Source organism: Eschrichtius robustus, chromosome 10, assembly GCF_028021215.1.
Source record: "Eschrichtius robustus isolate mEscRob2 chromosome 10, mEscRob2.pri, whole genome shotgun sequence".
Classification (NCBI taxonomy): Eukaryota; Metazoa; Chordata; class Mammalia; order Artiodactyla; family Eschrichtiidae; genus Eschrichtius; species Eschrichtius robustus.
This window is the reverse complement of record NC_090833.1, coordinates 68,113,416-68,141,075: the sequence shown is the minus strand read 5'-3', so window position 1 is coordinate 68,141,075 and position 27,660 is coordinate 68,113,416. Positions and strand designations below refer to the sequence as shown.

The 27,660-nt window shown below is 38.2% G+C and overlaps 1 protein-coding gene across 3 annotated transcripts in view; it reads right to left on the bottom strand.

Annotated features, from left to right (window-relative positions):
* ADAMTSL1 (ADAMTS like 1) overlaps positions 1–27,660 on the bottom strand; it is a 464,565-nt gene that overhangs the window by 285,773 nt on the left and 151,132 nt on the right. For all 3 annotated transcript variants that reach the window (XM_068552874.1, XM_068552875.1, XM_068552876.1), the window contains exon 5: positions 27,074–27,200. In XM_068552874.1, the coding sequence (XP_068408975.1) occupies positions 27,074–27,200 (127 nt within the window). The remainder of the gene's footprint in view (positions 1–27,073; positions 27,201–27,660) is intronic.

Here is a 27,660-nt window from a genome sequence, read left to right as displayed (position 1 = left end):
ATTCGAATTATAGGGGTCCTAGAAGAAGAAGTCAAAAAGAAAGCATCTGAGAAAATATTTGAAGAGATTATAGTTGAAAACTTCCCTAACATGGGAAAGGAAGTAGCCAATCAAGTCCAGGAAGCACAGAGAGTCCCATACAGGATAAAGCCAAGGAGAAACACGCCAACACACATATTAATCAAACTATCAAAAATTAAATACAAAGAAAAAATATTAAAAGCAGCATGGGAAAAGCAACAAATAACATACAAGGGAATCTTAAGGGGATTCAGCTTAACAGCTGATCTTTCAGCAGAAACTCTGCAAGCCAGAGGGGAGTGGCAGGACGTATTTAAAGTGATGAAAGGGAAAAACAACCAAGATTACTCTACCCAGCAAGGATCTCATTCAGATTTGACGGAGAAATTAAAACCTTTACAGACAAGCAAAAGCTAAGAGAATTCAGCACCACCAAACCAGCTTTACAACAAATGCTAAACGAACTTCTTTAGGCAGGAAACACAAGAGTGGGAAAAGACCTACAATAACAAACCCAAACAATTAGGAAAATGGTAATAGGAACATATCGATAATTACCTTAAATGTAAATGGATTAAATGCTCCAACCAAAAGACACAGACTGGCTGAATAGATATAAAAACAAGACCTGTATATATGCTGTCTACAAGAGACCCACTGCAGACCCAGGGACACATGCAGACTGAAAGTGAGGAGATGGAAAAAGATATTCCATGCAAATGGAAAGCGGAAGAAAGCTGGAGCAGCAATTCCTATATCAAACAAAATAGACTTTAAAATAAAGAGTATTACGAGAGACAAAGAAAGGCAGGACATAATGATCAAGGGATCAATCCAAGAAGAAGATATAACAATTGTAAATATTTATGCACCCAACATAGGAGCACCTCAATGCATAAGGCAAATGCTAAGAGCCATAAAAGGGGAAATCGACGGTAACACAATCATAGTAGGGTACTTTAACACCCCACTTTCACCAATGGACAGATCATCAATGAAAATAAATAAGGAAACACAAGCTTTAAATGACACATTAAACAAGATGGACTTAACTGATGTTTATAGGACATTCCATCCAAAAACAGCACAATACACTATCTTCTCAAGTGCTCATGGAACATTCTCCAGGATAGATCATATCTTGGGTCACAAATCAAGCCTTGGTAAATTTAAGAAAATTGAAATCATATCAAGTATCTTTTCTGACCATAATGCTATGAGACTAGATATCAATTACAGGAAAAAAATCTGTAAAAAATACAACACATGGAGGCTAAACAATATGCTACTAAATAACCAAGAGATCACTGAAGAAATCAAAGTGGAAATCAAAAAATACCTAGAAACAAATGACAATGAAAACACGATGACGAAAAACCTATGGGAGGCAGCAAAAGCAGTTCTAAGAGGGAAGTTTACGGCAATACAGTGCTACCTCAAGAAACAAGAATCATCTGAAATAAACAACCTAACCTTACACCTAAAGCAATTAGAGGAAGAAGAACAAAAAACCCCCAAAGTCAGCAGAAGGAAAGAAATCATAAAAACCAGATCAAAAGTAAATGAAAAAGAAATGAAGGAAATGATAGCAAAGATCAATAAAACTAAAAGCTGGTTCTTTGAGAAGATAAACACAATTGTTAAACCATTAGCCAGACACATCAAGTAAAAAAGAGAGAAGACTCAAATCCATAGAATTAGAAATGGAAAAGGAGAAGTAACAACTGACACTGGAGAAATACAAAGGATCATGAGAGATTACTACAAGCCACTCTATGACAATAAAATGGAAAACCTGGAAAAAATGGACAAATTCTTAGAAAAGCACAACCTTCTGAGACTGAACCAGGAAGAAATAGGAAATATAAACAGACCAATCACAAGCACTAAAATTGAAACTGTGATTAAAAATCTTCCAACAAACAAAAGCCCAGGACCAGATGGCTTCACAGGCAAATTCTATCAAACATTTAGAGAAGAGCTAACACCTATCCTTCTCAAACTCTTCCACAATATAGCAGAGGGAGGAACACTCTCAAAGTCATTTTACGAGGCCACCATTACCCTGATACCAAAACCAGACAAAGATGTCACAAAAAAAGAAAACTACAGGCCAATATCACTGATAAACATAGATGCAAAAATTCTCAACAAAATACTAGCAAAGAGAATCCAACAGCACATTATAAGGATCATACACCATGATCAAGTGGGGTTTATCCCAGGAATGCAAGGATTCTTCAACATACGCAAATCAATCAATGTGATACACCATATTAACAAATTGAAGGATAAAAACCATATGATCATCTCAATAGATGCAGAAAAAGCTCTTGACAAAATTCAACACCCACTTATGATAAAAACCCTCCAGAAATCAGGCATAGAGGGAACTTACCTCAACATAATAAAGGCCATATATGACAAACCCACAGCCAACATTGTTCTCAATGGTGAAAAACTGAAACCATTTCCTCTAAGATCAGGAACACGACAAGGTTGACTCCTCTCACCACTATTATTCAACACAGTTTTGGAAGTTTTAGACACGGCAATCAGAGAAGAAAAAGAAATAAAAGGAATCCAAATCAGAAAAAAAGAAGTAAACCTGTCACTGTTTGCAGTTGACATGACACTATGCAGAGAGATTCCTAAAGATGCTACCATAAAACTACTAGAGCTAATCAATGAATTTGGTAGAGTAGCAGGATACAAAATTAATGCACAGGAATCTCTTGCATTCCTATACACTGATGATGAAAAATATGAAAGAGAAATTAAACACTCCCATTTACCATTGCAACAAAAAGAATAAAATACCCAGGAATAAACCTACCTAAGGAGACAAAAGACCTGTATGCAGAAAACTATAAGACACTGATGAAAGAAATTAAAGATGATACAAACAGATGGAGAGATATACCATGTCCTTGGATTGGAAGAATCAACATTGTGGAAATGACTATACTACCCAAAGCAATCTACAGATTCAGTGCAATCCCTATCAAATTACCAATGGCATTTTTCACAGAACTAGAACAAAAAAGTTCACAATCTGTATGGAAACACAAAAGACCCCGAAGAGCCAAAGCAATCTTGAGAAAGAAAAACAGAACTGGAAGAATCAGGCTCCCAGACTTCAGACTATACTACAGAGCTACAGTAATCAAGACAGTATGGTACTGGAACAAGAACACAAATATAGATCAGTGGAACAGGATAGAAAGCTCAGAGATAAACCCACGCACATACGGTCACCTTATCTTTAATAAAGGAGGAAGAATACGCAATGGAGAAAAGACAGCTCTTCAATTGTGGTGCTGCGAAAACTGGACAGCTAGATGTAAAAGAATGAGATTAGAACACTCCCTAACACCATACACAAAAATAAACTCCAAATGGATTAAAGACCTAAATGTAAGGCCAGACAGTATAAAACTCTTAGAGGAAAACACAGGCAGAACACTCTATGACATGAATCACAGCAAGATCCTTTTTGACTCACCTCCTAGAGAAATGGAAATAAAAATAAACAAATGGGCCTAATGAACGTTAAAATCTTTTGCACAGCAAAGGGAACCATCAACAAGACGAAAAGACAACCCTCAGAATGGAAGAAAATATTTGCAAATGAAGCAACTGACAAAGGATGAATCTCCAAAATATACAAGCAGCTCATGCAGCTCAATATCAAAAAACCAAACAACCCAATCCAAAAATGCGCAGAAGACCTAAATAGACATTTCTCCAAAGAAGATATAGAGATTGCCAACAAACACATGAAAGGATGCTCAACATCACTAATCATTAGAGAAATGCAAATCAAAACTACAATGAGGTATCACCTCACACCAGTCAGAATGGCCATCATCAAAAAATCTACACACAATAAGCGCTGGAGAGGGTGTGGAGAAAAGGGAACCCTCTTGCACTGTTGGTGGGAATGTAAATTGATACAGCCACTATGGAGAACAGTATGGTGGTTCCTTAAAAAACTAAAAATAGAACTACCATACGACCCAGCAATCCCACTACTGGGCATATACCCTGAGAAAACCATAATTTAAAAAGAGTCATGTACCACAATGTTCACTGCAGCTCTATTTACAATAGCCAGGACATGGAAGCAACCTAAGTGTCCATCAACAGATGAATGGATAAAGAAGATGTGGCACATATATAAAATGGAATGTTACTCAGCCATAAAAAGAAACGAAATTGAGTTATTTATAGTGAGGCGGATGGACCTAGAGTCTGTCATACAGAGTGAAGTAAGTCAGAAAGAGAAAAACAAATACTGTATGCTAACACATATATATGGAATCTAAAAAAAAAAAAAGGTTCTGAAGAACCTAGGGGCAGGACAGGAATAAAGACACAGACGTAGAGAATGGACTTGAGGATACGGGGAGGAGGAAGGGTAAGCTGGGACGAAGTGAGAGAGTGGCATGGACATATATACACTACCAAATGTAAAATAGATAGCTAGTGGGAAGCAGCCGCATAGCACAGGGAGATCAGCCTGGTGCTTTGTGACCACCTAGAGGGGTGGGATAGGGAGGGTGGGAGGGAGACACAAGAGGGAGGGGATATGGGGATATATGTATACGTATAGCTGATTCACTTTGTTATACAGCAGAAAGTAACGCAACATTTTAAAGCAATTATTCTCCATTAAAGATGTTAAAAAAAAAAAAGAATAGAAGAGAAAATATTTGTATTTTTTAAACTTTCTAGGGCAGAAATCATGCATTCCAGTTCTTTAATATACTTTACACCAGTGGTCCTGAACCTTTTGGGCACCAAGGACTGGTTTCATGGAAGACAATTTTTCCATGGCCAGGCACTGGGAAGGGAGGAATGTTCAAGCGGTAATGCGAGCGATGGGGAGCGGCAGATGAAGCTTCGCTCATTCACCTGCAGCTTACCTCTTGCTGTGCGGCCAGTTCCTAACAGGCCTTGGACCGGTACCAGTCTGCGGCCCAGGGGTTGGTGGCCCCTGCTTTACACTATCTACATCTAATACCATATATAGTGAATGTCCCATAAATGGTTATTAACATTCCCCTGACACTCCCTCTTTATATCGAAAATTTAAAAAAATTGACCGATTTAGAGATTGTTTTAAAAATTATTTAATTTTCATCCTACTTGAAAACTTAGCCACAGTTCAGTGGCAGCACTCCCCAATTCTACATCTGTTAAAAAATTAGAGGTGTATTATACACATTCCAAACACATCACAGGCATTTTTATTTAGAAGTCTATTTGTGACAATAATACCTTATATTTACACGGCACTGAAGAGTTTCACTTCTCCTAAAATATACTATTTATTCCTTCACCCCAAACTTGTAACATGGGCAAAGAGGATGCTACCATCCCGATTTTATGATGAAGAAATCAAGTCTCTGAGAAGTATAATGAGTAACCCAAGGTCAAAGAACAGGGGGGTATTCCAGAAGACAAGGGAAAGGCAGTTATTTTAAAACTCACCAGCATATTCAGAAGCTCTGTGAAATTCTCTGTTTCACATATGTCTTTCTAATATTATACATTACCATCCTATCACTGGAAGAATTTCATTTAAATAAAGGAATCCCCAAAGCTAGCCAATTTCTCTGAATCTTAACATTATCATCCTGTCTTTAGGAGAACTTAATTTCAATAAATGAATTTCAGAAGTTCCTTAACTTCTCTGATCCTTAGTTTCTCTGTTTGTAAAACAGGGAAAGCAACACCTACTTTATAATATTGTTGTGAACAGATATAGGTATGGCTATAGATATGTATACCATATATAGGTGTACAGCGTGGAACACAGTATTTTGTACATATCATTTTATCTCTCTATTCCAAGTCTCTTTAAGGATAGGCACTGAAATACTGTTTATTTTGATGTTTTTAAACGCTCCAAGACCCCTAGCACATAGCCAGCTGAATGAGAAAGAAGAATCATATGCTCTCAATTCCTTCCCTAAAAGGTTACATTTATCAAGTTGTCTACAATGTTGAATACACTACACACACTACAACATTTTAGCTGTTTTTAATTCAGGCATTGTTAAAGAAAAGGTTGAATTTCGGATAGCTAAGAGTTTGTGGCATAGAAGAACAAAATACTACGTAAGGGGAATATAGAAAAGGAACAACAAATGTTCAGACTGGGCTCACAGAGCTTTAAATGCCTTGTATAAAGACATGGGTTTTTAAGTTTACAAAAGAAATTCAAAGCAGTTAAGACAATGGGATTTCTAGAAATAGAAAGTCTTTGTTGAGCCACAGGTCAAGTAAAGTGCAAGTAGAAGGAAAGCTTTCTGTGTGGCTCTGCAGTGCTCAGCAGCGGGCTTCTGACCCCCACATGGCGCAGGCAGCCTCGCTCTTGTTCTGCTGAGAAGTGACTCACATTCCACAAGCCGGGGGCATTAACGCAAGCTTTCGGCTGACACAGTCGCTGCCTTTGTATACTCCCTGAGGAAGATGGGGAGGAACCTACAAGGTTCTTGAGGGAAGAGGGTAGGATGGAAAGAGCGGGCCAGGCAAGAATGGAATGTCTCCAGATGCCTCTCTGCACTTGCCAAGTCAAAGAGAAATACAGAGAACTTAGTCTGGTGCCAACATGAACAGTCAGCAGTACACAGCACCAGACGTAGGAAGAGTCACAGCCTATTCTTCTGTGCTTCTATAAAGGGCTAATAGACAACTGGCAGGTCATCAGGCAATCAGCAAATTCATTATTTTATTCCACAGATACTTTTTGAGTGTCTCCTAGTGTCAGGCTTCATGCTAGGTACCACATAATCAGTGACAAAGAAGACAAAGCATCAGCCCTGCAAGATGGTTCCTGAAAAAGGGACCTAAGATAAAATATACAGGGAAATACCACATACTATACCCCAATCATGGAAATTCCAAAGCACATTAATTAATATCTTAAGATCCCTGAACCAAAGAAATCCATTTCACTCTATTTAACTGTGTTCCCAATGTGTTTACCCAGGGAAACATTTTCTTACGTATCATCTTGTCACACCAGCTGATACGTCCCAGAATATACTTTAAGATATGGTGTTCTTCATTTGCCAAACAGCAAGATAGGAGAAAAAATTATTTTTATTTGCTGCATGCTGATAAAAAGCCAGTCTTTGAGCCGTAGATTTATTAATAATTGTCTCATTTGATGATAAATTCTCAGTGATTAGAGATGGGCTGGAAGATTCTTCTACTTGCCATTTAATACAGTATTGTGCACAGAGAGGTGTTTAAGACATTGGTGAAGAGGGTATGGATAAAAGGGAACCCTCCTACACTGCTGGTGGGAATGTAAGTTAGTGCAGCCACTATGGAGAACAGTATGGAGGTTCCTTAAAAAACTAAAAATAGAGCTACCATATGATCCAGCAATCCCACTCCTGGGCACATATATGGAGAAAACCATAATTCAAAAAGGTACATGCACCCTAATGTTCATTGCAGCACTATTTACAATAGCCAAGACATGGAAACAAATGCCCATCGACAGAGTAATGGATAAAGACGATTCCAATATACAATGGAATATTACACAGCCATAAACACGAATGAAATAATGCCATTTGCAGCAATATGGATGAAACTAGAGATTATCATATTAAGTGAAGTAAGTCAGACAAATATCATGTGGTATCACTTATATGTGGAATCTAAAAAAAATGATACAAATGAACTTATTTACAAAACAGAAATAGACTCACAGACATAGAAAACAAACTTATGGTTACCAAAGTGGGTAGCGGGGGTCGGAGGTGGGGAATAGATAAATTAGGAGTTTGGGATTAACATATATACATTACTATATATAAAATAAACAACAAGGACCTACTGTATAGCACAGGGGGCTATAGTCAATATCTTGTAATAACCTATAATGGAAAAGAATCTGAAGAAGAATATGTGTATATGTGTAACTGAATCACTTTGCTGTATGCCTGAAACTAACACAACATTGTAAATTAACTATACTTCAATTTAAAAAATGGTTAAAAAAAAGACATTGGAGAATGTGTGAGAAGGCTGGTTTCATCACCTGCCTTCTCAATGATTAATTTAGTTGGTATGGCTGGCAAGGCAGGTGGCTACATTCTCTCTCACCGCGTTGTGCATTCCTTGGGTAACCTTCCCGTAAAGGCACACTGCACTATGTTCAAATGAATCTGCTCTAATCTAGTCTGGCTTTGTTGACAGAACCATGATGCCAATCATCAGAATATATTTAAAGGTTATTAATCAACAATTCTGAAAGACCTGCTTCAGAAATTAGATAACCTCTTTCTCAGTTAAATGGACAAGCTTTCCATGGGAATCATAAATTCTGCCATTTCACATATATGGGATACAAAAGCTCTTTCTCAAGAACACTGTCCTCAAGGATTGTACCTAAAATACTTCCTCAAAAAATCTACAGGTGTATATATATTCCACAACTTTCTATAAACATTTTAGATTTGTTTTTTTTTTTTTTTTGACAAGAGGATGGGACGCTCTTTGATATTATTTTTTTTCAATTTTTTATATAGTCCAGTTTATTTTTTTCTTTTATGGATTTTTTTTTGACTTGAATTATATGTATATTTTTTAATACAGCAGGTTCTTATTAGTCATCAATTTTATATACATCAGTGTATACATGTCAATCCCAGTCGCCCAATTCATCACACCACCACCACCACCCCCCGTGGCTTTCCCCCCATGGTGTCTATACGTTTGTTCTCTACATCTCTGTCTCAATTTCTGCCCTGCAAACTGGTTCATCTGTACCATTTTTGTAGGTTCCACATAGATGCGTTAATATACGATATTTGTTTTTCTCTTTCTGACTTACTTCACTCTGTATGACAGTCTCTAGGTCCATCCACGTCTCAACAAATGACTCAATTTCCTTCCTTTTTATGGCTCAGTAATATTCCATTGTACATATGTACCACATCTTCTTTATCCATTCGTATGTAGATGGGCATTTAGGTTGCTTCCATGACCTGGTTATTGTAAATAGTGCTGCAATGAACATTGGGGAGCATGTGCCTTTTTGAATTATGGTTTTCTCTGGGTATATGCACAGTAGCGGGATTGCTGGATCATATGGTAGTTCTATTTTTAGATTTTTAAGGAACCTCCATACTGTTCTCCATAGTGGCTGTATCAATTTACACTCCCACCAACAGTGCAAGAGGGTTCCCTTTTCTCCACACCCTCTCCAGCATTTGTTGTTTGTAGATTTTCTGATGATGCCCATTCTAACTGGTGTGAGGTGATACCTCACTGTAGTTTTGATTTGCATTTCTCTAATAATTAGTGATGTTGAGCAGCATTTCATGTGCTTCTTGGCCATCTGTATGTCTTCTTTGCAGAAATGTCTACTCAGGTCTTCTGCCCATTTTTGGATTGGGTTGTTTGTATTTTTTTAATATTGAGCTGCATGAGCTGTTTATATATTTTGGAGATTAACCCTTTGTCCATTGATTCGTTTGCAAATATTTTCTCCCATTCTGAGGGTTTTCTTTTCATCTTCTTTATGGTTTCCTTTGCTGTGCAAAAGCTTTGAAGTTTCATTAGGTCCCATTTGTTTATTTTTGTTTTTATTTCCATTACTCTAGGAGGTGGATCAGAAAAGATCTTGCTCTGATTTATGTCAAAGAGTGTTCTTCCTATGTTGTCCTCTAAGAGTTTTATAGTGTCCAGTCTTACATTTAGGTCTCTAATCCATTTTGAGTTTATTTTTGTGTATGGTGTTAGGGAGTGTTCTAATTTCATTCTTTTACACGTAGCTGTCCAGTTTTCCCAGCACCACTTATTGAAGAGACTGTCTTTTCTCCATTGTATATCCTTGCCTCCTTTGTCATAGATTAGTTGACCATAGGTGCATGGGTTTATCTCTGGGCTTTCTATCTTGTTCCATTGATCTATGTTTCTGTTTCTGTGCCAGTACCATATTTTCTTGATTACTGTAGCTTTATATTATAGTCTGAAGTCAGGGAGTCTGATTCCTCCAGCTCCGTTTTTTTCCCTCAAGACTGCTTGGGCTATTCGGGATCTTTTGTGTCTCCATATAAATTTTAAGATTTTTTGTTCTAGTTCCATAAAAAATGCCATTGGTAATTTGATAGGGATTGCATTGAATCTGTAGATTGCTTTGGGTAGTACAGTCATTTTCACAATATTGATTCTTCCAATCCAAGAACATGGTATATCTCTCCATCTGTTTGTATCATCTTTAATTTCTTTCATCAGTGTCTTATAGTTTTCTGCATACAGGTCATTTGTCTCCCTAGGTAGGTTTATTCCTAGGTATTTTATTCTTTTTGTTGCAGTGGTAAATGGGAGTGTTTCCTTAATTTCTCTATCAGATTTTTCATCATTAGTGTATAGCAATGCAAGAGATTTCTGTGCATTAATTTTGTATCCTGCAACTTTACCAAATTCATTGATTACCTCTAGTAGTTTTCTGTTGGCATGTTTAGGATTCTCTATGTATAGTGTCATGTCATCTGCAAACAGTGACAGTTTTACTTCTTCTTTTCCAATTTGGATTCCTTTTATTTCTGTTTCTTCTCTGATTGCCGTGGCTAGGATTTCCAAAACTATGTTGAATAATAGTGGTGAGAGTGGGCATCCTTGTCTCGTTCCTGATCTTAGAGGAAATGCTTTCAGTTTTTCACCATTGAGAATGATGTTTGCTGTGGGTTTGTCATATATGGCCTTTATTATGTTGAGGTAGGTTCCCTCTAGGCCCACTTTCTGGAGAGTTTTAATCATAAATGGATGTTGAATTTTGTCAAAAGCTTTTTCTGCATCTATTGAGATGATCATACGGTTTTTATACTTCAGTTTGTTAATATGGTGTATCACATTGATTGATTTGCATATATTGAAGAATCCTTGCATTCCTGGGATAAATCCCACTTGATCATGGTGTATGATCCTTTTAATGTGTTGTTGGATTGTGTTTGCTAGTATTTTGTTGAGGAGTTTTGCATCTATATTCATGAGTGATATTGTTCTGTAATTTTCTTTTTTTGTAGTATCTTTGTCTGGTTTTGGTATCAGGGTGATGGTGGTCTCATAGAATGAGTTTGGGAGTGTTCCTTCCTCTGCCATTTTTTGGAAGAGTTTGAGAAGGATGGGTGTTAGCTCTTCTCTAAATGTTTGATAGAATTCACCTGGGAAGCCATCTGGTCCTGGACTTTTGTTTGTTGGAAGATTTTTAATCACAGTTTCAATTTCATTGCTTGCGATCGGTCTGTTCGTATTTTCTATTTCTTCCTGGTTCAGTCTTAGAAGGTTATACCTTTCTAAGAATTTGTCCATTTCTTCCAGGTTGTCCATTTTATTGGCATAGAATTGCTTGTAGCAGTCTCTTAGGATGTCCTGTATTTCTGCGGTGTCTGTTTTAACTTCTCCTTCTTCATTTCTAATTTTATTGATTTGAGTCCTCTCTGTCTTTTTCTTGATGAGTCTGGCTAATGGTTTATCAATTTTGTTTATCTTCTCAAAGAACCAGCTTTTAGTTTTATTGATCTTTGCTATTCTTTTCTTTGTTTCTTTTATTTCTGCTCTGATCTTGATGATTTCTTTCCTTCTGCTAACTTTGGGTTTTGTTTGTTCTTCTTTCTCTAGTTCCTTTAGGTGTAAGGTTAGATTGTTTATTTGAGATTTTTCTGGTTTCCTGAGGTAGGCTTGTATAGCTATAAACTTCCCTCTTAGAACTGCTTGTGCTGCATCCCATAGGTTTTGGATCATCGTGTTTTCATTGTCATTTGTCTCTAGGTAGTTTTTGGTTTCCTCTTTGATTTCTTCAGTGATCTCTTGGTTATTTAGTAATGTATTGTTTAGCCTCCATGTGTTTGTGTTTTTTACGTGTTTTTCCCTGTAATTCACTTCTAATCTCATAGCGTTGTGGTCAGAAAAGATGCTTGATATGATTTCAATTTTCTTAAATTTACTGAGGCTTGATTTGTGACCCCAGATGTGATCTATCCTGGAGAATGTTCTGTGCGTACTTGAGAAGAAAGTGTAATCTGCTGTTTTTGGATGGAATGTCCTATAAAAACAATTAAATCTATCTGGTCTATTGTGTCATTTAACACTTCTGTTTCCTTATTTATTTTCATTTTCGATGATCTGTCCATTGGTGTTAGTGAGGTGTTAAAGTCCCCCACTATTATTGTGTTACTGTTGATTTCCTCTTTTATAGCTGTTAGTAGTTGCCTTATGTATTGAGGTGTTCGTATGTTGGGTGCATATATATTTATAATTGTTATATCTTCTTCTTGGATTGATCCCTTGATCATTAGGTAGTGTCCTTCCTTGTCTCTTGTAACATTCTTTATTTTAAAGTTTATTTTAACTGATATGAGTATTGCTACTCCAGGTTTCTTTTGATTTCCATTTGCATGGAATATCTTTTTCCATCCCCTCACTTTCAGTCTGAATGTGTCCCTAGGTCTGAAGTGGGTCTCTTGTAGACAGCATATATATGCGTCTTGTTTTTGTATCCATTCAGCAAGCCTGTTTCTTTTGGTTGGAGCATTTAATCCATTCATGTTTAGGGTAATTATCAATATGTATGTTCCTCTGACCATTTTCTTCATTGTTTTGGGTTTGTTTCTGTAGGGCCTTTTCTTCTCTTGTGTTTCCCACTTAGAGAAATTCCTTTAGCATTTGTTGTAGAGCTGGTTTGGTGGTGCTGAATTCTCTTAAGCTTTTGCTTGTCTGTAAAGTTTTTGATTTCTCCATCGAATCTGAATGAGATCCTTGCTGGGTAGAGTAATCTTGGTTGTAGGTTGTTCCTTTTCATCACTTTAAGTATATCATGCCACTCCCTCTGGCTTGTAGAGTTTCTGCTGAGAAATCAGCTGTTAACCTAATGGGAATTCCCTTGTATGTTATTTGTCATTTTTCCCTTGCTGCTTTTAATAGTTTTTCTTTGTCTTTAATTTTTGCCAATTTGATTACTATGTGTCTCGGCGTGTTTCTCCTTGGGTTTATCCTGTATGGGACTCGTTGCGCTTCCTGGACTTAGGTGGCTCTATTTCCTTTCCCATGTTAGGGAAGTTTTCGACTATAATCTCTTCAAATATTTTCTCTGGTCCTTTCTCTCTCTTTTCTCCTTCTGGGACCCCTATAATGCGAATGTTGTTGCGTTTAATGTTGTCCCAGAGGTCTCTTAGGCTGTCTTCATTTCTATTCATTCTTTTTCTTTATTCTGTTCCGCAGCAGTGAATTCCACCATTCTGTCTTCCAGGTCACTTATCCGTTCTTCTGCCTCAGTTATTCTGCTATTGATTCCTTCTAGTGTAGTTTTCATTTCAGTTATTCTTTTGTTCATCTCTGTTTGTTTGTTGTTTAATTCTTCTAGGTCTTTGTTAAACATTTCTTTCATCTTCTTGATCTTTGCCTCCATTCTATTTCCGAGGTCCTGGATCATCTTCACTATCACTATTCTGAATTCTTTTTCTGGAAGGTTGCCTATCTCGACTTCACTTAGTTGTTTTTCTGGGGTTTTATCTTGTTCCTTCATCTGGTACATAGCCCTCTGCCTTTTCATCTTGTCCATGTTTCTGTGAATGTGGTTTTTGTTCCACAGGCTGCCGGATTGTAGTTCTTCTTGCTTCTGCTTAGATTTGTTTTTAGTTTTGTCGTATGTGGATTTATTAGTGTGATTTATTGCTGTATCAGAGAAAAATGACAATAATAATTTTTGAAAAGACAGGATTTTGTATTCTGGTATCTGAGTTTGTCTTATTTTTAGATCTGTTGATAAGTTCATGTTTTTAAAGACTCTTCTCTCTAAGCCTATGAGGCTGATACTTAATCTTATTAGTATTTTTTAAATGAAAGTGCCTTTAAAAAAAAATAAATTTATTTATTTATTTTTGGCTGCATTGGGTCTTCTTTGTGGTGCATGGCCTTCTCATTGTGGTGGCTTGTCTTGTTGCAGAGCATGGGTTCTAGGTGCGTGGGCTGCAGTAGTTGTGGCTTGCAGGCTCTAGAGTGCAGGCTCAGTAGTTGTGGCGCATGGGCTTAGTTGCTCCGCGGCATGTGGGATCTTCCCAGATCAGGGCTTGAACCCATGTGCCCTGCATTGGCAATCGGATTATTAACCACTGTGACACCAGGGAAGTCCTGAAAGAGCCATTGTTAATACAGTTGGGTACATATAAAATTAGTTTGCCCATGGAAGCAACTTAAATGTCCATTGACAGATGAATGGATAAAGAAGATGTGGAATACACACACACACACACAGTGGAATGCTACTCAGCCATAAAAAAAGGAAATAATACCATTTGCAGCAACATGGATGGACCGAGAGGTTATCACACTAAGTGAAGTAAGTCAGACAGAAAGACAAATACCATATGATATCCCTTATATTTGGAATCTAAAATGTGATACAAATGAACTTATTTACAAAACAGAAACAGACTCACAGATGTAGAAAACAAACTTATGGTTACAAAGGGGAAAGGTGGTGTGGGGAAGGGATATATCAGGAGTCTGGGATTAGCTGATACAAACTACTATGTATAAAACCGATAAATAACAAGGTCCTACTGTGTAGCACAGGGAACTACATTAAATATCCTGTAATAAGCCATAATGGAAAAGAATATGAAAAAGAATATGTATATATATATATATTATATATATAATCTGAAAAAAATATGTGTATATATATAACTAAGAATATATGTGTGTGTGTACGTGTATGCATATCTATCTATCTATCTCTGAACCACTTTGCTGTACACCAGAAAGTAACATAACATTGTAAATCAACTACAGTTCAATAAAAATGTAGTCTGCCAATCCTGAGGAGGTTTGAATGGTATATTTTTTCTCTTCATGACAACTTTATTACTCTTAAAATATATCCAATAAACTAATGTGAAATTAAGAATTTGAGTCCTTCAAATCCCCCACCGCATTGTTTATCAGTCTTGCACACTGGAGGATGCATACTGGACAGGCCAAACAAGGTGCAGCCTCCTCTACAGTTGAGGAACTTCATCCTTACAGTTCCCTAGGCAAAAACCGTGGAATCACCCTTGACTTCACCTTTACCTCTAATCACTTAGAAAGTCCTACTGTCCCTAGAGTCAACATACTATATTTAATCGATTTTGAGAGCAACAACCTTTCATGTTTTTACATACAAAAAATCAGAATGTGCCTCACAATAAATAGTTATATTCTCTCTCGCAGAGGTAGTGATCCTGTCATCGTTTTCTTTGCCTGCAGAGGTGCCAACCTCCAAACAGGCAATACATCAAACGTGCAAAATGGGTGTCAGCAGCTTGGAAGAAGATGCCAAGACAATAGTTCAACACAGTATTTAATCTCTTGAAATCCAATGGTTGTGGCGGTTGTAGGGAGAGGAGGAATCAGAGGTGTGTAATATTGTTTTTTTATATATATGTGTATAACTGAGTCACTTTGCTCTATAGCAGAGATTGGCACAACGTTGTAAATCAACTATACTTCAATAAAAAAATAAAAGAAGCGCTTAACAACGTTCCCAAAGTGGGAGCCCAAAGCAGGCTACATCTACATAATTGCAAACCTGAATCAAGAACCCAATATCAAGACTTCTGCTTCCTGTCAAGATGAAGGGACAGGGTCTAGGCTTAATCTCCTACCCGAAACAATCAAAAAGTCAGAAAAAATTATATGAAAGGTGGGCTTTTAAGATGCTGGATATAAAGCAAAGAAGGACAGTGATTCCTGAGATTCAGGAAACATGAGATGAACCCTAACATTGCCTCAGTCTCCTGCCTTGAAAGACCTCCTAGGCCATCCATGGAAGTGGGAACTTGGATAGAGCCCAGTGGATTGCCTGAGTTGAGGAGAAAAAGGTAAAGGTCCAGAGATCAAAGTGGCTAGAGTTTGAAGGACAGGTTATCTCTCTGTGTCCAGAGAGGACAGAAGGACACAGAGACAACTGTGGAGGTTTAAGAGTATTCCCTTTAGGTGTCTAGCAGCATCAACATACTAATCAGTACATGTATGTGAAAAACCAATCTGAGGCCAGGAAAAGAACCACACAAACAGGGCCGCACAAAATAGAACCCACACATATAGGACTGGGAATAGTATTTTATCCAGCATCTAGGCTGGAAAACTTAATAATTCATGGGACACTGAGTACTTAGAAGGGTCTTGTCTCAGCAGCAGGGCACATTTACCACTAATCCAAACATGGCTTAGTCCTGTCTACCAAATTTTAAGACCCCAAAGGATCAAACTGATTCCAAGTAACTTAACTGCTTCTAGAGCAAAAGTCAGGAATATTTATAGGAATAAAAAAATATCTAGTCTCCAAGAAGGTAGAATTTGCAATGTCTGAAATCAGGTGAAAAATTACCCAGCATGCAAAGAAATTCCCCAAAATACACCTCATACCTGAAAAGAAAAATCAATCAATTAAAACATAGAAGAGACATTAAAATAGTTACTGTAATTCTATTTCATATGTTGAAAAGGTTAAGTAGAAAAAACAATCTCCAAGTCCAGAGAATTTCACTGGTGAATACTGCTAAGCATTTAAAGAAGAAATACCATCAATCCTATATCCTCTTCCACTAAACAGAAGAGAAGGGATCACACTTCCCAACTCATGATATGAGGTCAGCATCATGCTGATACCAAAACCAGACAAAGATTGTATAAAACAAGGACACTATAGACAACTCTCTCTTATGAACACAGATGTAAAAAAGCCAAAAAAAATTACTGGCAAATCAAATCCTTTAATCTATATAAAGAATAATACACTATGACCCAGTAGAGTTTATATCCCAGGAATGCAAGGTTGGTTCTTCATTTGAAAATCATTTAATGTTCTCCATTACAATAAAATTCTAAGGAACTTTCACATGATCATATCAATTGAGGCAGAAAAAGCATCTGACAAAATTCAACATTAATTCATGATAATAATGCTCAGCAAATTAGGAATAGAAGAGAACTTCCTCAAGGTGATAAAGAGCATCTACAAAGAATCTACAGCTAACATCATACTTAATGCTAAGAAACTAAATGCTTTCCCTTTTAAGATTGGCAATAAGGTAAGAATATCTACTCTTGCCACTTCTGCTCAACATCATATTAGATATCCTTGCCAGTACAGTAAGGTTATAAATAAATAAGTAGTTTACAAATTGAAAAGGAGAAAGTAAAACCATCCTTATTTGTAAACAATGACTGTTTACGTAGAAAATTAAAAAACTCTCAGAATAAGTGAGTTTAGCAAGTTTGCAAAATAGATGGCCAAGAATAAACTAGCAATACATAACTGGAAACTGAAATGCAAAATACGACGCCATTTGTAACAGCTGCAAAATAATGAAAGAGGTATAAATTTAACTAAAATATATGCTGGAAACTAATAAAGGCTGATGAAGAAAACAAAGAAGACCTAAATAAATGGATAGACATGAAGTGCTCATAGGTTAATATCTTAACATATTAAAGATGTAAATTCCCTCCAAGTTAACCTGTAGAATTAACAAAATTATAATAACTATCTAACCAAGATTTTTTTTGTATAGATAGATAGATAGACAACCTGATTATATGGAAAGTCAAAGGAACTAGTATAGAATAGCTAAAATGACTTTGAAAAGGAGAATAAAGTTAGAAAAATCAAATTACCTGATTTTAAGACATACTTTAAAGCTATAGTAATTAAGACAATGTGGTACTGGTGAAGGGATCAACACATAGATCAGAATAGAGAGTCCAGAAATAGACCCACACAGAAATGGACAATGAACTTTTGATAGTTTAAAAGGCAATTCAAGGGAGAAAAGATCATCTTTTTGACAAATGGCTGAAAGAATGGGACATCATTATACAAAAAAATTTCAACCTAGATATAAAACTTATACCTTATATAAAAATTAACTGGGCATGTCTCTGGTGGCGCAGTGGTTAAGAATCTGCCTGCCAGTGAAGGGGACACGGGTTCAAGCCCTGGTCTGGGAAGATCCCACATGCCGTGGAGCAGCTAAGCCTGTGCATCACAACTACTGAGCCTGTGCTCTAGAGCCCGTGCACTGCAACTACTGAGCCCGCGTGCTGCAACTACTGAAGCCCACGCGCCTAGAGCCTGTGCTCCGCAACAAGAGAAGCCACCGCAATGAGAAGCTCGTGCACTGCAATGAAGAGTAGCCCCTGTTCTTTGCAACTAGAGGAAGCCTGCACACGGCAGTGAAGACCCAATGCAGCCAAAAAAAAGAAAAAAAAAATTAACTGTAAATGGGTCATAGATCTAAAGGTAAAATATAAAACTATAACACTTTTAGGAGAAGACACAGGAGAAAACTTTGTGACCTGGGATTAGGCAAGGAGTTCTTAGACATGACATTAAAGGTGCAATCCATGGAAAGAAAAAATGGTAAACTGGTCTCCATCAAAATTAAAAGCTTTTGCTTTGTGAAAGATAATGTTAGCAATTTTGAAAAAAGAAGGTACCTACTGAGAGAAAATATTTTCAAGTCACATATCTAAGAAACAACTAGTGCTCAGAACATGTAAACCCTCAAAATTCAAAACAACCTGTTTTAAAAATTGGCAAATGACTTAACACTACATCGAAGAGGAAATAAGCACATGTGTGACCAGCAGAATAATTCTCAGCCCCTCCTCCTGACAAAGATGTCCATATCCTAATCGCCAGAACCTATGAACATGTTATGTTACATGGAAAGGGGGAATTAAGGTTGCTGATGAAATTAAGCTTGCTAATCAGCTCACCTTAAAATAAATAAGAGTATCCTAGATTATCTGGGTAGGCCCAATGTAATCACAAGCCTTCTTTAAACTGGAAGAGAGAGGCAGAAGAGGCAATTAGAGTCATAGGAAGATCTGAAGATGCTATGTTGCTGGCTTTGAGGATGCCAAGGTATGCAGATAGCCTCCAGAAGCTGGAAAATCAAAATCAAAGAAAATGGACTCTCCCCTAGAGCCTCCAGAAGAAACACAGTCTTGCTAACACCTTGATTTTAGTTCAGCAGAACCCATTTTAGACTTCTGACTCTCCAGAACTGTAAAATAATTGTGCTGCCTTAAGCTACTAAATTTGTGTTAATCTGTTACAGCAGCAACTGGAAACTAATTCAACCTGAGAAGATGTTCAAAATCATTAGCCATTAGGAAAATGAAAACGAAAACAATGATGAGATGCCATTATTCACCAATTAAAAATGGCTAAAATAAAAAACACTAACAATATCAAGTGCTGGGAAGAATGCAGAGCAAGTGAAACTTTCATATATTGCTGGTGGAAATGCAAAATAGTAAAATACTCAGGAAAACAGCCTGGCAGTTTCTTTTTTTTTTTTTTTAAGATTTTTTTTTTTTTTTTTATGTGGACCATTTTATTTTTGAAGTCTTTACTGAATTTGTTACAGTACTGCTTCTGTTTTATGTTTTGGTTTTTTGGCTACGAGGCATGTAGGATCTTAGCTCCCTAACCAGGGATTGAACTCACACCCCCTGCATTGGAAGGCGAAGTCTCAACCACGGGGCCGCCAGGAAAGTCCCAAGCCTGGCAGTTTCTTAAACATACACCTACCACATGATCTAGCCACTCTACATCCAGGAATTTACCCAAGAGAAAGGGAAGTGTATATCCCTACAAAGACATCTGCATAAATGTTCACAGTAGCTTTATCTATAAGAGCCCCAAAGTGGAAACAACCCAAATATCCATCAATAGGTGAATGAATAAACAAACTGTGGTACGTCCATACAATGGAATTACTACATAGCAGTATATATATTCCAAAATAATATGAACTACTGATGTGTGCTACAATGTTAATAAATGTCAAATCGCATAATAGCTACGCTGAATGAAAAAAGCCAGATGGAAGACTATAGAGTTTTCCCTCAGTATGCACAGGTGGATTGGTTCTAGGACCTGCTGTGGATACCAAAATCCATGGATGCTCAAGTCCCATAGTTGGTCCTTTGTATCTGCAGGGTCTATGGATTCAACCAACCAAAGTATTATGTTTACAGTTAGTTGAATCCATGGATGCAGACCCCATGGATACCATTTATATAAAATTCCAGAAAACGAAACCTAATCTATAGTGACAGAAAGAAGATCAGTGGTTGACAGAGAATAGGGGCAGGAGGGAGCAGGAGGGAAGGATTACAAGGGCACGAGAAAACTTTTGGGATGATGAGTATTCATGATCTTGATCATGGTTATGGTTTCACAGGTGTATGTATATGTGAAAACTCACCAAACTTTATACTTTAAATAGCCCGTTTATACCTCAATAAAGCTGTTTAAAAAGAGCTCAGTTCCAATGGATTTTATTTCTTTTGTGGACTCTTTTAAATATGCTGTATCACAAGTAGCCCAATAACGTGTGGAGACTGAGTCCAAAAATGATTAAAGAGAAGTTGAAGTTCGAGAAAAGTTTTTATTTCAATTTCATTTATCAATTTACTAATTCATTTCTTTTATTTTCCTTATCTCTATGCATAAGAGTAACATATGAAAAAAAAATCTAAATCTAAAATAGATCTTTTGGTAGTTTTTTTTTTCACTGTATATCTTAATTTAATATTTTTTAATATCTTTATTGGAGTATAATTGCTTTACAATGGTGTGTTAGTTTCTGCTTTACAACAAAGTGAATCAGCTGTACATATACATATATCCTCATATCCCCTCCCTCTTGCGTCTCCCTCCCATCCTCCCTATCCCACCCCTCTAGGTGGTCACAAAGCACCAGGCTGATCTCCCCGTGCTATGCGGCTGCTTCCCACTAGCTATCTATTTTACATTTGGTAGTGTATATATGTCCATGCCACTCTCTCACTTCGTCCCAGCTTACCCTTCCTCCTCCCCGTATCCTCAAGTCCATTCTCTGCATCTGCGTCTTTAATCCAGTCCTGCCCCTAGGTTCTTCAGAACCTTTTTTTTTTTTTAGATTCCATATATATGTGTTAGCATACAGTATTTGTTTTTCTCTTTCTGACTTACTTCACTCTGTATGACAGATTCTAGGTCCATCCACCTCACTACAAATAACTCAATTTCGTTTCTTTTTATAGCTGAGTAATATTCCATTGTATATATGTGACACATCTTCTTTATCTGTTCATCTGTTGATGGACACTTAGGTTGCTTCCATGTCCTGGCTATTGTAAATAGAGCTGCAGTGAATATTGTGGTACATGACTCTTTTTGAATTATGGTTTTCTCAGGGTATATGCCCAGTAGTGGGATTGCTGGGTCATATGGTAGTTCTATTTTTAGTTTTTTAAGGAACCTCCATACTGTTCTCTGTAGTGGCTGTATCGATTTACATTCCCACCAACAGTGCAAGAGGGTTCCCTTTTCTCCACACCCTCTCCAGCATTTATTGTGTGTAGATTTTTTGATGATGGCCATTCTAACTGGTGTGAGGTGATACCTCATTGCAGTTTTGATTTGCATTTCTCTAATGATTAGTGATGTTGAGCATCCTTTCATGTGTTTATTGGCAATCCATATATCCTCTTTGGAGAAATGTCTATTTAGGTCTTCTGCCCATTTTTGGATTGGGTTGTTTGTTTTTTTTGATATTGAGCTGCATGAGCTTCTTGTATATTTTGGAGGCTAATCCTTTGTCAGTTGCTTCGTTTGCAAATATTTTCTCCCATTCTGAGGGTTGTCTTTTCATCTTGTTGAAGGTTTCCTTTGCTGTGCAAAAGCTTTTAAGTTTCACTAGGTCCCATTTGTTTACGTTTATTTTTATTTCCATTTCTCTAGGAGGTGGGTCAGAAAGGATCTTGCTGTGATTTATGTCATAGAGTGTTCTGCCTGTGTTTTCCTCTAAGAGTTTTATAGTGTCTGGCCTTACATTTAGGTCTCTAATCCATTTTGAGTTTATTTTTGTGTATGGTGTTAGGGAGTGTTCTAATTTCATTCTTTTACATGTAGCTGTCCAGTTTTCCCAGCACCACTTACTGGGCATATACCCTGAGAAAGCCATAATTAAAAAAGAGTCATGCACCACAATGTTCATTGCAGCTCTATTTACAATAGCCAGGACATGGAAGCAACCTAAGTGTCCATCAACAGATGAATGGATAAAGAAGATGTGGCACATATATACAATGGAATATTACTCAGCCATAAAAAGACACCAAATTGAGTTATTTGTAGTGAGGTGGATGGACCTAGAGTCTGTCATACAGAGTGAAGTAAGTCAGAAAGAGAAAAACAAATATCATATGCTAACACATATATATGGAACCTAAAAAAAAATGGTTCTGAAGAACCTAGGGGCAGGACAGGAATAAAGACGCAGGTGCAGAGAATGGACTTGAGGACAGGGGGAGGGGGAAGGGTAAGCTGGGATGAAGTGAGAGAGTGGCATGGACATATATACACTACCAAATGTAAAATAGATAGCTAGTGGGAAGCAGTCCCATAGCATTGGGAGATCAGCTCGGTGCTTTGTGTCTACCTAGAGGGGTGGGATAGGGAGGATGGGAGGGAGATGCAAGAGGGAGGAGATATGGGGATATATGTATACATATAGCTGTTTCACTTTGTTATAAAGCAGAAACTAACACACCATTGTAAAGCAATTATACTCCAATAACAATGTTAAAAAAATAAAAAATCGAATAGATCTTTTAATAACTACCAAGTAAAATCCCTGAGTGGTTAGAAGGCATTGTGTCATAATTTCTTAATTTCAGTGGAGGCTTTTTTTCTTATTGGCGCATAAAATAACGTCACACCTTTCAATCAATGATGTCTTGGACTCAAAGAAATGCAGTATACCCAGAATGGGATACACTACCATGGTCCAAATCTTCCTCATTCTTGGCCTGGCTTCTTGACTGCTTTTCTTATTTCCACAGTTAGACTCACGATAGTCTATTCTCAACAGAGCATATAGAGTGATACTCTTAAAAAATGAATCAAATGAAGTCATTCCTCTGCTGTGACTTCTCACCTCATTCAGACTAAAAGCCAAAATCCTTACAAAATTGTACAGTATCTGTGCCATTCTTCACCCCACCTCACAGTCTTCTGACCTTCATCACTTCTTCTTGTCTTCTTTAAACTCACTTTACTTTAGTCACTTTAGGAAAAATGTCAAGAATGCATCTACCTCAGGACCTTTGCACTTGCTTATCTCTCTGCCTGGAATTTTCTTTCTGCTATCTTGTGCATGGTACCCTACCTGTATCTCCCTCCGATCCTTGCTCAAATGCCATCTTATCAGTGAGTCTTTTCTTCCTAACCTATTTAAAATTGCAATCCCCTCCAACACCTTTGGCTGGCAGCCCATCTCTATCTCTGGTTCTTTTCCTTCCCTTTCCTTTTTCCCATGATTCCTACCACCCCATGACACATATATATTTTATTTATTTGTTTCGTCCTTTTGTCTGTCCCTAATACCAGTATGAAAGTCCCATAAGAAAAATGGATTTTTGTCTGTTTTGCTCTTTCCTGTGTTTCCAGCACCTAAAACAGTTCCTCAGCACATAGCAGGTACCCAAGAAATATTTGTTGTTGAACAAATTAATGAGTGGCTTGTGAATATAGCCTGAGGTCAGGTGCAAGGTGGAAATTTCTTTAGAGTTTTGTGCTTTCTTTAAAAACATTCATATGTTATGTGTTTTATTATAAACAGCCTTTACCTCAGAATCTTTGAGCCAGAATGATAAACCTGGAATACGTTTACCCGTAGCCATTATAAATCAGCATAAGCACAGTCTGAGAAGGAAAGCTAGGTATTAGGAGCTTCACTTTATCTTGATATAAATTAGTTTATCTAGCCCTTGACACTCAAGGGAGAGAGAGAGAGCTTTTGGATACCCAGGCATTTTCAAAACATGCAGCTACATTTGAGAAGTTTGCAAAGCTGGAGACATCAGACTGATACCATATAGGCTGACTCTGGGTCTAAGTATATTCTGAGTATACTTGGAGGATACATAATATGGTACAAGCCAATAACATCTGTGAGAAAATGAGCCTTTAATTTTAAAAATCAAAAGTAAGTCAATGTAAGCTCAATTTGATTCTTTATTTTCCATCGGGTTGGGGAAGTAGAAAAAAGTGACCAGGAGAAATGGAAAGGCTGAACGCTATCAGTGGACAGTCTTTTCCTTCAAAAGGGGGGCAAGAGTGCCTAGGTCCAGCTCCAGTTCTGTTTTCTGCATTTGTATTAGGCAATAATAATGTCTTTTAATACAAAGATGGCTTCTTTTTTATCCACCAGCAAATGGCAGCCATTTGCTAAGTTTCTCCTACTTCTCCTTTTCCTTCTGGCACTTTCCACCATGGTCTTTCTCCACTCTCCTATTTTTTCTTTGTTCCTTCAAGGCTTGATAACATAAGGGAAAAACTTGAATGTAAGTTCAGAAGAAAATGAGTTCAATGTGGGGAGTATCAATAGAAGGAGTTTGAAAAGAGCGTGTGGCTGGCTTCTAGTGCTTTTTGGCGGAGAGCAGGGGAGAGACCTGGCAGAACTCCTCCAGGTCTGCACGGGTGGAAAGCCGCTCACCTGGCTCAGACACTGGGCCCCGCAGAGCAGCCTAAACTTTCCTGCCTGTGGGTCACCTCACAGTCTGTAAATACAGGGTGGAAGGTTCTTCTGGGGGTGGAGAAAACATTAAGTGAGACATCCTGTTCAGCATCTGCTATAGATTGTGGTGAGACGCATGCATACGCTGGGCTTTACTGATATAAATCATTTTGTCATGAGGCATCGTTGGTGCTAAGGTAAAGGAATCAATCGCCTTGTGTCATTATGGATCAGCATTGGGTTGTGTGTTATGTAATCTACCCACTGTTGGTTTGAATAGAGCACTTTTCATTGAGGTATCTATTTGCAGACCTAGAGATGACTTATAGCTCTCAGTCTGCTTTAGTTCTTTCTTTCAGAGCTTCTCCGCCTTTGTTCCAGTGATTCAGGCCCCAAAGGACCCAGATCACCCTTTAAACAGGAGGGTAAGAGGAATATCTATCCGAGCAGAGTGATTGGGCTTTTCTGAGGACAGCAAGGCAGGGGACGCGAGATGAATGAAGGAAGGAATCTCACCATGAAAACACACCCCAACGAGCTGCCATACAGCAGTCACTGCACGAATGCCAGTCGTCTCTTTTTGTGCCTAACAGAAGTCCCTAGATTCCTAGATAATGAACACTGACTCAATTATGTGACACAAATGATTAGAATGACCTCGACTCTTCAGTATTCCTTAAAGAGCTCTATAAAAGTGACCTTTCATTTTTATCTTTTTTAAATAAATATTATAGGGCTTTAATAGATTCTACGCTTTAAAAAAATCACATAGTGACCTTTTAAATGTAACTCTTTTTCCCCAAATATCCCGCCATGACTTCAGAGATTTACAGAAGAATTATGGCTCTATCCTTCTCTAGTTTTCATCTTCGAAATTGTTTAATTTGTCATCTAATAGGGGAAGCTACCAATGCATAACCACAGGAAAAAAAATCTCACCTGAATGTACTACATCATTGTCTAACTTACCTCACCCTTCATCATTCTCTCTGCTCGGGTCTTTTTTTTTTTTCCTTTTCTTCAGAATCACATTTTTTACTGCCTGCAGGCGTGGTAGAATGGGGAGAGTTCCCTACGCTGGCAGCTCCGATGTTTCACGTGTTTAAAAGTTCCTAGTCTTTCTTCCTGCCTCCTCTTCTTCCCCAGGCCCTCATCCTTTTGGCAAGCTGTCTTTTCCTGACTTCTCGGAATAGTTCTCCAGCAAACAGTGCCTTTTCTTCTTGACCTACAAGTCCATTTAAAGCCATAAACCCCCCATATGTCAAGTGTTTTCCTCCAGCTAGTCAACAAGTAAAGAGGACAAAACCACAGTCAGTAAAGACATTCATTCTCATTTCCCAAGCCAGGGGAGACATGTTCAAAGAGGCCCTCATTAAGGACCTACTGGAGCATTCTGGATAAAGGCAAAATTGAGACATTATGCCAAACAAGGTCAAATTATTCTAAAAAATGCACGGCCTTGACTACAAGGGTTGTTTTATTTCTATCTGCATCTGCTGCAGCGCCTAGAATAGTGATTGTCACAGAGAAGCGTGTATGGTAAAATGATCTGGATTCCTGGGTGACTCTGTTGTTGGGTCAGGTATCCTGAGAACATGTACCATCTACCCTAGCAGGACCCAGCTGGGTAGATATTTGAAGTACCTCGCCTTGATCCATGTGACTGCTTTACAAATGTCCCGCCATGGAAACAGTCAGCGGGGTTTGGGACAGTCCAGAGGAACAAATAAGTGCTTAAGCTCTGGAATCAGACTCTGGGCTGACATCTTGGCTCTCATACTTCATAGTTGCATAACTCTGAGCAAGTCACATAATCTGTCTAAGCCTCAGTTATCTCATTCATAACATGGGGATAAACAGTACCTTGCTATAAGGTTGTTATAAGGATTAAATGAGATGATCATGTAAAGTTCCCGGCATGTACATGTATAGCAGGCACACATTTATTCAGCTGCTATAGAGAGATTAGGGCACAACAGTCAATAAATGGCTTCACATAATCACTGCCCAATATTAATTCTGGAGAAACCTGTGATCAGCACTGATCAAAGGTCACTTTGTAAGTGAAGACCATGTGATTTCACCGTGGCAGGAGAGCATTAGTTCTGATCTGCCCTCTCTCTCTGCTATTCCACCAGACTATGTATCAGTTAGGGGTCGGGATGCAGTTTGTCCTCACACTGGGCAGCAAAGCTCACGCTTGCACATAGAGTGTATCTAGATCCAAGTCTAGTTCCCTCCTAATGTGCCTCAAAAGCAAAGGTTTCTTGCTTGGGGTTGCAGTGGGTGACCTGACTTGTCTCACCCAAACTAATCCACAAAACAGGAACCTGAATCTCCTCCCACAGTATTTTCAGATTTGTCTTCATTTTGATGGAAGTGTTATTCCCTAGTTGCAGGGAGCTAAGCCAGGGAGTATCAGAAGGCCCAGAAATTGCCCCATCTCTGGAGTGTCTTACGTTTGGTTGCAGAGAGCTGGGATTTATATTGCCCTCGGACCAGCCTGCAGGTGGACCCATCTCCGTTGCAGACGCCACAGTTATCTTCCTTGATGGTGCTTCCCAGCTGGTGATCGCAGCCAACAATCTAACAAGAAAGAGAGATGTGCAATTCAACCAGGCGCCTACTGATATGGAGGGATCCATGGTGAGCCCCATCACCGCCAAATCATCCTCCTATCATCCTTGAGAAGGCTAAGACATGTTTCCCATGAAGGGGACTGAATTCAGCTGGAATTTGAATCAGGCTAAGAAGGAAAAAATGTAGCGTGGATAAAGACATTTACATAGTTCAAATATACTGAAATATACAAAGAGAAAGAAAGATGGGAGGGAGGGGGGAAGGAGGGAGGGAGGGAGGAGGAGAAGGTGAGGGAGAGAGGAAGATCCTGAACTATTAACATAATGGAACCTTAATTCAAAAATAATTCCCGGGCTTCCCTGGTGGCCCAGTGGTTGAGAGTCTGCCTGCCAATGCAGGGGACACGGGTTCAAGCCCCGGTTTGGGTAGATCCCACATGCCGCGGAGAAACTAGGCCCGTGAGCCA